This window comes from Lytechinus pictus, chromosome 17, assembly GCF_037042905.1.
Source record: "Lytechinus pictus isolate F3 Inbred chromosome 17, Lp3.0, whole genome shotgun sequence".
NCBI classification, from domain to species: domain Eukaryota; kingdom Metazoa; phylum Echinodermata; class Echinoidea; order Temnopleuroida; family Toxopneustidae; genus Lytechinus; species Lytechinus pictus.
In genome coordinates this window covers 28260020-28273853 of record NC_087261.1, presented here as the reverse complement: position 1 = coordinate 28273853, position 13834 = coordinate 28260020, and the positions used below count along the sequence as shown (strand labels likewise).

At 35.1% G+C, this 13834-nt stretch overlaps 1 protein-coding gene across 6 annotated transcripts in view; it reads right to left on the bottom strand.

Moving 5' to 3' along the window:
* The window catches only part of LOC129280764 (exportin-2-like), a 51660-nt gene that overhangs the window by 33568 nt on the left and 4258 nt on the right, over positions 1 to 13834 (bottom strand). For all 6 annotated transcript variants that reach the window (XR_010296206.1, XR_010296208.1, XR_010296207.1 and 3 more), the window contains exons 2-6: positions 10402 to 10517; positions 7825 to 7970; positions 5855 to 5956; positions 2955 to 3100; positions 1721 to 1811 (exon numbers count right to left, since the gene is read on the bottom strand). Coding sequence is in view for 3 of the 6 variants with exons in the window: in XM_064111885.1 (XP_063967955.1) it covers positions 1721 to 1811; positions 2955 to 3100; positions 5855 to 5956; positions 7825 to 7970; positions 10402 to 10486 (570 nt within the window). In the remaining 3 variants the exon portion in view is untranslated. The remainder of the gene's footprint in view (positions 1 to 1720; positions 1812 to 2954; positions 3101 to 5854; positions 5957 to 7824; positions 7971 to 10401; positions 10518 to 13834) is intronic.

Below are 13834 nucleotides of genomic sequence, written 5' to 3'. Positions count from 1 at the left end.
TATTTCTGGGGTAAGCTGGAGATAATTATACAACACTGACTAGCTTTGAGTGAGATACCACATGTTTCCCAATATAGTCTCATATTGCCCCGAGTTGTGACGTAGTCCAGGGGCCCGAATCATAAAGGACTTGCAACTGTTGTTACATAGCCATAATGGCAACTACCGAGGTAACAGGGCTCAGCAGCCAATCATAATCAAGGTTACCATGGCAGTTGCCATAATGGCAAAGTTACATCAGTTGCAAGTCTTTTATGAAACGGACCCTGGATGAGTAAATGTAACGTAAATTGGTTCCACACAGGGGCAGATCTGCCAACCTCTGGGAATGAAAAACTGTATTCTGTGATTTAACAAGTGGAATGCCTCTGGCCGTCTCACCTGCATCACGCGATTCAATATAGCAGCAGTGCTGATTTTGAAAACTACTATAACTCGCACAAGATGTTCAGTGATACTTGGTTACTCTTATTTCCACGTTTTATGAACTAGACCAATACACTTATAGAGATATGATGGCAATTCAACAAATACCCCCAACGTGGCCAAAGTTCTTTGACCTTACATGACCTTTGACCTTGATCATGTGACCTGAAACTCGCACAGGATGTTCAGTAATACTTGATTACTATTATGTCCAAGTTTTATGAACTAGACCAACACACTTTCAAATTTATGGCTGTAATTCAACAAATACCCCAATTTGGCCAAAGTTCATTGACCCTAAATGACCTTTGACCTTGATCATGTGACCTGAAACTTGCACAGGATGTTCAGTAATACTTGATTACTATTATGTCCAAGTTTCATGAATCAGATCCATAAACTTTCAAAGTTATGATGGTAATTCAACAGATACCCCCAATTCGGCCAAAGTTCATTGACCCTAAATGACCTTTGACCTTGGTCATGTGATGTGAAACTCAAGCAGGATGTTCAGTGATACTTGATTAACCTTATGTATAAGTTTCATGAACTAGGTCCATATATTTTCTAAGTTATGATGAAATTTCAAAAACTTAACCTTAGGTTAAGATTTTGATGTTGATTCCCCCAACATGGTCTAAGTTCATTGACCCTAAATGACCTTTGACCTTGGTCATGTGACATGAAACTCAGGCAGGATGTTCAGTAATACTTGATTAACCTTATGGCCAAGTTTCATGAACTAGGTCCATATACTTTCTAAGTTATGCTGTCATTTCAAAAACTTAACCTCAGGTTAAGATTTGGTGTTGACGCCGCCGTCGCCGTCGCCGCCGCCGTCGGAAAAGCGGCGCCTATAGTCTCACTCTGCTATGCAGGTGAGACAAAAAACTATATTTTCCCCCAAAAAGTGTATTTCATAACAAAATGCTTGGCGCACTCGCTCATCGCGGCGCTCAAGCTGCATGCAAGCTAAAATGCGCACTGCTCTTGCAGATGAAAAAAAAAAAACATTGAAACATGTGTATATCTCACCCTGGTTTTAACAAAATGATTGAAAACCGTCGCCGTCGGAAAAGCGGCGCCTATAGTCTCACTCTGCTATGCAGGTGAGACAAAAACGTACTGCCGTATTTTGGTTGCAAAAACGTACTAAATACGCCAAAAACGTACTGGTTGGCAGGTCTGAAAGTGCCTCATTATAAAATGCCTCATAATAAAATCCAGGTTTGTCTTCAAAGTAAATAAGATAAATCATGTCTAGTCTAATATGTAAAATTCAAAAGATACTTACATAGAAAAGTTGTGTAAGCGGCTGAGCAAAGTTATCAAGGACAAATTTGATCTCCTTCCAAAGAGCATTTGATTTGAATTCATAGCGGTACCTAGAACATAATTGAAAAAATTTCTTAAAACATATGGATCTGATCTGATCTGGTAAGATCTGGTATAATTTCATTCAATTCAATTTGATTCATTTAACACCACTGATAAACACCAATATTTTGTTTGTTATTATACATTTACATGATTTCTACCTACATGCAATCACAAAAGTACAATACTTTAGGATACATAAATTACATGATTTGCAGTAAAAGTTTCCATTGAAAAAATTAGGGGCTATATTAAATGTCATTAAAAAATGAGCTCATATTGTAATCAATTTTATATGAAATGTAGATAATTTTTTACTATGTAATAACAGTTTGTATACTACATCTGAGAGAAACTTATTCTGAGTCCAATAAATAAAAAAATTGAGATTAATCACAAAATTGAAAAAGCCTCTCTCATTGCTTCCTTGACAGAATTCTGTTGCTTCAATTGTTTTCATTTATCAGTATCTATAACAAATCAAAGGTAAATAAATCACTTTTAGCACTCTTGAAATTTGTTTTTCTCCATTCACTTTGTACACAAATCTCCCCATTGACATTGTGTGTAAATGTCCCATACGTAACTTGTTATCCCTACGTAACAATTTTTAAATTAACTTTTGATTAAAACGTAAACTATATTTTTGAATCTTTTTATGGTATGACATTTTCATACTCAATAAATTAGAAATTCCCAGAGATGCAACAACACAAGCATTGTATTATGAGAAATAACTTGAGAAAAAAACCTCCTCAAAATGTTACGTATGGGACATTCCATCCTTGGACAAGACCTAATTTGCATAATTAATTAGATGACACCACTTTTTCCCCCAAAAGTAATAAGATGTTAGGGGGTCCATGTCCCACCTATGACTAAATCTCAGAAGTTTTTTTTTAAATTTTCTATGAGTTTTTATAATTGTCCCATTTTACCAATTATGCAAATCAGGTGCCCCAAATTAGCATAAATATGCATATTATCAAAATTTTCTTAATGAAATTTAAAAATTCAACATTTGGGTTTCCTTACTCCACCAAAGATAACTTCTTAAATTAAAGATGAAATTTTGTCTTCTAGGGTGACCTTTTCTTGGACTTGCTTGCCCTTGTTTATTATCATGAAACATTCTTGCGTCTTTCACTAACCTTTTGAAAAGAGAGTGTGCAGTTCGGAGGACACCGTTGATGACGTGAAAGTTACCGCTCTGAAACTGAGAGGTGAGTTCACCGAGAAGGGTGTCCCATTTGTCCGGGAAGTCCTCCTTACCTATCATACTGATAGCATCGCTCAGCTGGAAAATAAGTCAAGAGAGTTCAGATTTCATTTTGATCACGTTTTAAAGGACAAGTCCACCCCAACAAAAAGTTAAATGGAATAAAAACAGAAAAATCCACCAAGCATAACACTGAAAATTTCATCAAAATCGGATGTAAAATAAGACATTTTTAAGTTTCGCTTAATTTCACAAAACAGTTATATTCACATCCTTGTCGGTATGCAAATGAGGAGACTGATGACATCACTTACTATTTCTTTTGTATTTTATTATATGAAATATGAAATATTCAAATTTTCTACGTTGTCGTGTGAAACAATGATTACCGTAATTCCTCCCTGAACATGTGCAATTAGCATTGTTTAATACTATATGGTTCAATCAAGTTGGTCCTTATTGTCAAATCTGTAAAAAAATGAAATATTATATAATTCAAACAATAAAAAACAAAAGAAATAGTGAGTGATGGACATCATCGACTGTCTAATTTGCATGTCACTGAGTTGTGCATATCACTGTTTTGTGAAAAATAAGCGAAACTTTAAAATGTCATAACTTTCTTATTTTCCATCCGATTTGGATGAAATTTTCAGCATAATGATTGTTCTTATTTTTTTCTATTTATTCAAATCAACATTTTTCTGGAGTGGACTTGACCTGTAAGAAAGTGGTTTCATATCACATTGTTGGAGAGATCCTCATAACCTATCACGCTGACCGATAATATCATCCGGCTATAATTCATGACAAGTTGGATTTATCACATGTTAAAGTTAATTCTAATCTACAAAAGATCAGGGTGCTGTTTCACAAAGTTAAAGATAAATTCCAGTTCTGGTAACGATCTCAAAATGACTTTTTACAGTTCATCTAATATAATGACCACCCAAGTGTCTGTTTGTATGAATAAAAAATATGTGCCAAAGGATTCTGGAAGAAATTGTGTAATTGCTGACAAAGAAGCAAAATAAGCGCGGATTCGGTCACTTCCATCAGGTCTTTATTCCAGCAATAATAATACACTGTCCCACGTGTGCCTATCTATGTTGGCGATCTTCAGTGTGATCGTATTTCAGCTTAGATTTTATGATTTCACAAAGTTCAGTTTATGTAACTGTACCAGATCTAGATCCACGATGATATAGTCTTACGTAACCTTGGTTTTACAGACTTTCTCACAAAATTAGTGTTTTACTGCAACTGCTATCATTTAGCTTTAAGTATGATTTAGGATCATGCTCAAACCCCATTGAACATGTAATTTGATTGATAGGTACACGGTAGTGCACGTCTCGTGCGCATGATCTGACCAAGGCAGTGGTGCGTTATATACCATACACTACTTACCGATTTTTCGGAATATAAACCGCGGCCGTGTATTAACCGCACCCCCAAGATCGGGAGACAAAAAAAAAAATCGGCAAACCGAATTTGATATGATTTTGGGTTAACCAATTTCATTGAAAATCTTTGAAAGATCAAAAGATATGTTACTAATTTTTGTGTTTAATAAAATGGTTACTTCATTCTTTAACTTTATTTTTCAAATACATATTATTTCTTTGTAGGACAAAGAAAAAAAGACCATGAAATGGCAGTATTGTATCAAACTTATAGTCTAAAAAGGGAAAAAGAAAAAAAAAATGTTTAGAGAAACTGAGGGTAAAAAAAAATGAAGAATAGAAGACATTATTTATTGCCTGTTTTCTAACCGATTACGGTTACATGTACATGCCTATTGTAAAGCATTTTCCATGCATTTTTTAGGTGTAAAAAAATAAGTTTTCATTACAAATCAACCAGGGTTTTTTTTTAGGAAAAGGAGACCATAAAATGACATTTTTGAATATCAAGATTATGGTATAAAAAGGGAAAGTTTTTTTTTATATTGAGAGAAAAAGGAGAGAAATAAAGAATAAAGGACATTATTTATTGCCTTTTTTAATAACCGATTACGATTACGATCGATTACGATTACATGCCTGTTGAAGAGCATTTTCCATGCATTTTTAGCTGAAAAAAAGTATTCATCACAAAACAATCAGGTTTTTTAGGAAAACATTATTAAATTGATAGTAATTAAATAAATAATATAAAACAACCTTTACAAAGAAGATTTACAAAGAAAGCTTCGCAAAATATACTCTCTATTTTTAGTAACCAACAAATAATTATACATTAAATATTGTATATAATTCTTGGTTAGATCTCAACTCTAGTACCAAAGAAACATAGTCATTTTACTGATGAAATTTTGTTGTTTCTTTGGATAAACCGCACCCAAATTTTCAAGAGTATAAAGCGGAAAAAAAGGTGCGGTTTATACACCGTAAAATACAGTAAATCTTTGTGAAAACACCCCTAGATTTCAATCGTAGCTGGCATCCAAAAAGGGTAGTCATGTGTATGTTACAAATGAAAGTACTCCAAAAGGTCAAGGTAGCACAAAGTTCCACATTTTCTTCTCTATGGCCCCATATACTGTTCATTGTGTCATTGAGTACTTTTTCTGTAGCTTCAAAGTCAAGAGTGCAGTAGCACACAACGTGCTCTATCCAGCTATTTTATATCAATGAGTGACCCGAGATGAAGAATGCTAACTATAAAGAAACATGTAACCAAAATGTATGTAAAGGAGTGTATGTCAAAGAATTATGTAAAATAATTTCTTTGTTACTGTTTTTGTTCATGAAATAATTTAGGTTCTTTTTTATTCTCTGGAATAAAAAGTGAAGAAAGAAACAATAAAATAAATAATATTTCAATCACCTGTCTTTGTAGCTTGAGAGGAACACTCAGCATCAACCCAACAATTTTTTTCTTGATTTTCAAGCGATCTTCATCCGAGATCTTGTTAGGTTCATCTTCGACCTGTAACAAAGGGAGAAAAGAATAATGAGAACGTCATGACATCACCACCACCGTCATCATCATCATCTTCACAGTCATCATCTGCATCATCATCATCATCATCACCATCATCGTCACCATCATCATCATCATCATCATCATCTTCATCATCATCATCATCTGCATCATCATCATCATCTCTATCATCATCATCATCATCATCACCACCACCGTCATCATCATCATTATCATCACCATCATCACCACCATCATCACCATCATCATCATTATCATCTCTATCATCATCATTTCATCATCATTATCACTGCCATTGTCTTTATAAAAAACAAATAGAACATGTAGTCGTAATGATGTCATAGCAATAATACAATTGGCTACGATTTGAAACCAATTTGGCTTTTGTTCCAAAATAAAGGCTTGCAAACATCCAAAATCTTTAAATTAGTGTTCTTACAGTTAATTTGAACTTCAAATAAACAGATACTTTTCATTCACATTTTCAGCAAAATAAGCAAAATGTGATTTGTTTCAAAATTTGAACATGGACCAGTAGTAAGGTGTGTGGGGGCCTTTAAAGGTCAAGTCCACCACAGCAAAATGTTGATTTGAATAAAGAGAGAAAAAAATTAAACTAGCATAACGCTGAAAATTTCATCAAAATCGGATGTAAAATAGGAAAGTTATGACATTTTAAGATTTCGCTTATTTTTCAAAAAACAGTGATATGTACAACTCAGTGACATACAAATGACAGAGACGATGATGTCCATCACTCACTATTTCTTTTGTTCTTTTATTGTTTGAATTATACAATATTTCATTTTTAACAAATTTGACAATACGGACCCACTTGACTAAACCATATATTATTAAACAATGCTAATTCCATATGTTCAGGGAGGAATTATTGTTGGTTCACTTGACAATGGGGAGAAAATTAAAATATTTCATATTTCATATAATAAAATACAAAAGGAATAGTGAGTGGATGATGTCATCGGTCTCCTCATTTGCATACTGACCAGGATGTGCATATAACTGTTTTGTGAAATTAAGTGAAACTTTAAAATGTCATAGCTTTCTTATTTTAAATCCGATTTTGATGACATTTTTCAGTGTTTTGTTTGTTGGATTTTTCTCTTTTTATTCAAATAAACTTTTTGTTGGGGTGGCATTGTCCTTTAACTGCCTGTTCACCAGCAAATTTCCTTCCATCTACGCTCAATTAAAGGGGAAGTTCACCCTGACAAAAATTTATTGTAATAAAAGCAGAAAAAACAATAAAAATGTAATAAAGATCTGAAGAAAATCCATCAAAGTTTAAGGTATAAATTATTTAATGTGTGACGTCATATACAAGAAGTTAACCCATATGTTATGTAATATAAAATGCATGAATCTCACATTTTTAATGATTCGTGATGATTCATTTTTTTATTTCTTTCAGTAGCACATGTGAAATGATTTGTCTATTGATCTAAAACTATTTCTAATTTTCTGAGAAGAAAACATTTCATTGATTTTTTTTTACCATACATTGTAGGATATGTGGGAAAGCTGCTCGCATATGACATCACAATAAGAAAATTATAATGTTTGTTATTCTTAGATGGATTTTCCTCAAACTGTACCCAATAGTTTTATTATTTTTTCTGCTATTTTTATAATAAACTTTTTGCCAGGGTGAACTTTCCCTTAACTCTTTGTGCGCTGGACCATGAACCCATCTGTACTGAATTATTTTCAGGGAGGGAAACAATGCATTGTTTGTTGAGTGTGAAATGCGAAGTTCGCACGGCACCGAGTGTGCATTGGTGCGAAGTACGCATGGAAAGGGTTAAAAGGTATATTTATCTAAGAAGACTCACCACTCTCCAGTTGCGTTTGACAAAATTTTTGAATGTGATGGCTGATGACTGGCGAATGGTGTCATCCACAGTGTCCAATTCTATCAGCAGCAGTAGCATGATAGCATAGTTTGGACTCCCCTCAACTGACTCCAGAAACTGCTCAGCTACAGAGCAAACAAACAGGTAATAAATAATAATGATAATAATAATAATCACAATCATAGTATCGATAATAATAATAATCATAACAACAATGATATCAATAATAATAATGATAATACCGGTAATATTACCAGAACCGGTGTGTTGGCTCAGTTGGTAGAGCGTCCGTCTCACAACCGGGAGGTCGGGGGTTCAAACCCCGGCCGCCTCAGACCAAAAGACGTTAAAAGATGGGAGTTGCTGCTACCCTGTTTGGCGTTCAACAATTAAAGGGATAGAGCCTCGTCGATCTGGCGCTGCACAGCGGCTGCCGGGCCCACGATCAATTGGGCAAAACAAATTTTCGGAGTATTTCATTTCTGTATATGGATTTTAAGATTTAAGATATATTAATAATAATAATGATAATAATAACAACAATGATAATGGTGATGATGCTTGGCTTTTATATAGCGGGATTTCAGTCAATCAATGCTCAAAGCGCTTCACAGTTATTACCCAGTCACTGGATTCGATGAATTTTTTTTTGCAGCCTGTTACATGTAGGTGCACACTTGCTAAACCATCCACAATGACGGTTCTTTCCAACCGATACCCAATTAGCACATGGGAGACAGTGGCGAAGAGCGGATTGATGCCTTGCCAAGGCATGCTAGGCCATAGTGGGATTCGAACACACAACCCTCTGATTACAAGGCGAGAGTCACAACCGCTACACCATGACGCTTCCATGATCACAAAGATCACAAGATAGAACCAAAAAAAATACATTTTCTGTCTATAAAGGACTATATTTGTCATCATCATCATAATAACATACAACATTCATACAGGCTGGTGTTTATGAAAGGGCTACTCCCCACTTTCCTTTTTCTTATGTTTTCTTATTACATGAAATCATAATTGTTTCATTTTTTCATAAATGTGTCTTCATTATGATGAAATAAGTTGCAGCAAGAAATAACTAAAGTACATGTACTTAATCAGTTGTCAATTCAATTGTTTTATTTCTTGGTTGAAAATTTTTGAATAAACCTAATTTCATATAATAAAATACAAAAGAACAAGTGGGGATATGACATCATCAGCACACCTAATGAATATTACTCATGAAGACATGCCTCAAACTGTTTCACAGAAAAAATGCAAATCTTTAAAATTCAATAACTTTGTTATTTGTTATCCGATTTTGATAAAAATTTTCAGCATTTTGCTCGGTGAATTTTACACTATTTATTGCCTGGAGCATCCCTTTATACCCCTTTCATAAACCCAATTATGCGGCTAATAGCAGCATAATTTGGTCGTAAAATCGGAGGAGGACCAGAGTTATCCGCATTATTTTGATGCTGCAATTATCCTCATAATAGCGGCATCGGGACCAGATTTTGACTTTATGAACGCATTTTCAAATAATGCGGATAATTGCCATGGTGCGGTCACAAGGTCACCCTTTTCCAACACAACCGCATCGGAGGGGGCGTGTGCAGTTGTCATGACGATTATCCGCCTTTTTCAGGACGGGCGCTCGTAAAAATAGTGCGGATTATTTTCGGAGTTTGTGAACGCAATTTTTATTGAATTATCCGCATTACTCTTAGGCGGCTAATTGGAGGATGGGTTTATGAAAGGGGTATTAATGCAATGATTCTATGTGCTGCATACTACTCAACCTGACTTTAGTACAGCTTCCCTGAGCAGGTGCTCAAGCATGCAAGGAAATCCTTCCTATTTCTTTTTTTTTTCATCTTACTCTTAGAATATTTTCTTATTTTTCTGAGCTTGCAAAAAAAAAACCATCAACTGAGATAATAGGTTGAAAAATAATACATTCAATAGATGATTTCTGTACAACAGGCTACTTTTTTCATTTAGAACTTTTTATCCCAGGTAAGGGCAATGCACTGAGCATATAAGCCAAATCAGGGTTTCCAGCTTTTCGAGAACACAAAATTCCCTGATAATTATTTAAACCCATTCCCAGTTTCGCATGTTTTCTAAGTTGTTGCAGTGAATTACATGCATTTTCAGTATAAAAACAATAATGTAAAACTAATTAGTACCACCATAACCAGTCCTTCAATGGATATTGTTTCGATAAGCAACTTAATACAACAGAGTCTGACTGACTACCATGCTTTCGGCTTTTGGGCTGATCAAAATTCCCTGATATTTTTCTCTCATTTGAGACATTTTTTCCTGATTTGATGTATCTTTTTATCAAATTCCCTGATTTTTCACCAACTGTAAAATAATTTTCCCCGATGGGCTCGGAACCCTGCAAATACTTGCGTACCCACTCCTAAAAACTGAAAAAACAGGTTTTATATATTACTAGTCTTGTGTGGAGACCCATTTGTTGATCAAAAGTTTTAATCAGGGTCTGTGCAAGCAGACTAGAATGCAAATTTTGTGAAATGGTCTACACTGTACCTTCTTTTCTCTCCTTGATGATTGTAGACAGGGTCTGTTGGAGACAGCTGGCTAAGTTCTTCAGATCCTCTTCACCAGACGCCATCTTGGACTGAAGGAAAGACTGCTTGATGAAACTGTTGATAGGAGAAACAAAAATTAAAAAGATTAAAAATATAATACCAACATGCTTATATAGCGCATATCACTGCCAAATGCGTCACTATTGCCCTGGCTTTACCCCGCAGCCTTTTACAGCCCGGTGGCATTTCAAGGAATAAATTTCTGCCAGGCAACTATTTACTTCACCTGGGTTGAGTGCAGCACAATGTGGATAAATTTCTTGCCGAAGGAAATTAGACCATGGCTGGGATTGGTCAATTAGCGGAGGAGGTGTACTGATACTGGTAAGAAGAAACTTAAACCCATCACCGTACTGGGAAGGAGAAACTGATGCAGAAATTGTTTGTACTCATGTCCATCCTAACCCCAAGACTGTTATTCTGATTGGAGCTGTATACAGGCCAGAACGTGGTGGTGAATCTAACTTGGACAAAATATGTAATACTTTCTCTAAAATCAATACAGACAATGTCATAATAGTTGGAGATTTCAACTTTAGAGATATCGATTGGGACAAAGAAGAAGCACATACCCCTCTTTCTCGTAAGTTCCTTGAAACTGTGGAAGAAAATCTGCTTTTCCAGATGGTGAGAGAACCCACACGAGGCCAAAATATTCTTGACCTGGCAATTACTGGAAACCCAGATATGGTACATTCTGTAACTGTTGGTAACAAGCTGGGATCTAGTGACCACAACAGCGTTCTATTGGATCTGAGGATACCGGTAACTCGTATAGCCTTGCCTGAACGCAAAATCTACTTGTACTCTAAGGGAGATTATAAATCTCTATCAAATGAAGTGAAATCTACAGACTGGACTAAGTTATTTGACACCATGGCCCGTATTCTGAAGTTGGGTTTAACTTAGACTCAGGTTTAAAGTTGTGGTTTAAGTATGGACAGCCAATTGTTACATAATCACTAACAGTAGAGATATCATACTTTCAGCTCATTGGGCTCTCAAATCATTCATAATTGTGTAGGAAGTATAAATAGATGATTGTCTTCACCATCGATGAATCAGGAAAGAGCACAGTAAACATAAGAAACATACAACTTAATAAAAATTTTGGTACTTTTGGCTTCCCATACTTAAACCACAACTTTAAACCTGAGTCTAAGTTAAACCCGACTTCAGAATACGGGCCCATGAGTGTAAATGAATGCTGGACGATACTAAAACACAAATACCATGAATGGATAGAAAAGTACATTCCAACAAAGACGGTGAAGTCAGGTCAACGGCAAAAGCCTCCATGGATCAACTATAAATCTGTGAAGCGTGCAAAGAAATCTAAAAGAGCGGCTGCTGTTAAAAGCTAGGAAGACAGAACTTAATGCCCATAAAGAAGAGTATCTTCAGAAGAAAGCAAATGTCAAGAAGGTAATAAAGAAAGCTAAAGTTGACTATGAGATATCACTCGTGGATGAGATAAAATCTGAACCTAAGAAGTTTTACAACTATGCAAGACATTTTTCACGATCATCTGCCACAGTTGAGGGTCTTAGAACATGATGGAAGGAAGGTGACTGATGACAAAAGTAAAGCTGAAATCTTGAATGACTTTTTCGCTAGTGTTTTGAAACACGAGCCTTCAGATTCTCATCTCAATATATCCTTATCTGAGTCATCTGCTTCAAGAAGTGACAAACCAAACTGACTTGGGTATGGTAATGAGTAACAATCTCACCCCTACAAACCACATAGACGAACTTGTGAAAAGGCTCATTGGATAATCGCCATGTTCAGACGTTTTACTGGACTTGACGAGAATAAAGTTACTATTTTGTATCAGTCCATAATTCGCCCAGCGTTGGAATATGTGTCATCCTTATGCCCACTAACCAAGAAGGACATTGAGAAACTAGAAAAGGTACAGACCAAATGTCTACGTCTTGGCAACAAGAGAATACCATCTGAATCTTTGCAGGAGAGGAGAATTAAAGCAGATCTTATAAATACTTACAAATATTTAAATGGGTACTATGGAAATTCAGCCCAAAGTTTCTTCTCTCGACCTAAAAAATTTCTTAGAGGTCATTCTTGAAAATTGTTCCAAAGACGTTCCAGAACACAACTAACCGACCACTTCTTCAGTAACAGAGTGGTCCATCAGTGGAACAAACTTCCGGAAGAAGTTGTGTCTGCACCTACAGTGGCTACATTTAAGAAACGACTGAGAGCCCTTCCCTAAGGAATTGAGGGCTAATCTACCAAGTATACCAAGTAAGTAATTTTACAAGAAAAATCTTAATGTATTTTAATAACAAAGTGATTTTGAAAGACTTCAACCAGTGTTTGCTTTAATAAAGAAAGCACCAAAATGAAACTGACTGATTCAATTCTTCAGAATATCACATGCAATGCAGACAGATATCCAATAACTTTCATTAACTTTGATTATAACACTTTGGAAAAAATAAATGAAATGTTAACTTTACCAATTAATTTAATTCGAAATGAACCTAAAAGGTCAAGTCCACCCTAGAAAAATGATGATTTGAATAAATAGACAAAAATCCAACGAGCAAAACGCTAAAAATTTCATCAAAATCGGATGTAATATAAGAAATCTATGACATTTTAAAGTTTCGCTTATTTTTCACAAAACAGTTATATGCACATCTCAGTGACATGCAAATGACACAGTCGATGATGTCCATCACTCACTATTTCTTTTGTTTTTTATTGTTTGAATTATACAATATTTCATTTTTTACAGATTTGAAAATAAGGACCAACTTGACTGAACAATATAGTATTAAAACAATGCTAATTCCACATGTTCAGGGAGGAATTAATCTTTGTTTCACTTGACAATGAGGAGAAAATTAGAATATTTCATATTTCATATGATAAAATACATAAGAAATAGTGAGTGGATGACATCATCAGTCTCCTCATTTGCATACCGGCCAGGATGTACATATAACTGTTTTGTGAAATTAAGCAAAACTTTAAACAGTCATAACTTTCTCATTTTACATCCGATTTTGATGAAATTTTCAGTGTTATGCTTGTTGGATTTGTCTCTTTTTATTCAAATCAACTAATGGTTGGGGTGGACTTGTCCTTTAAGTTTGACCATGTTGACCCAGACCTAGACAGCTGGCAGCCGTCTGTTTCGAGAAGTTTTTTAAACATTTTTATCTTTTGTTAATTTCTCCTCGTACACAGATGGCTCGCTAAAGTGCAGCCACCATTAGGGGGTTAACAATGCGAGAAATCTCCCCGACGGGGCTCATCGATTTTTGTCTTTATTTCATAAAAATATAGAAAAAGAATTGTACCAAAATAAAGATTATTATTCCGTTTTGGCCTGAAATGCA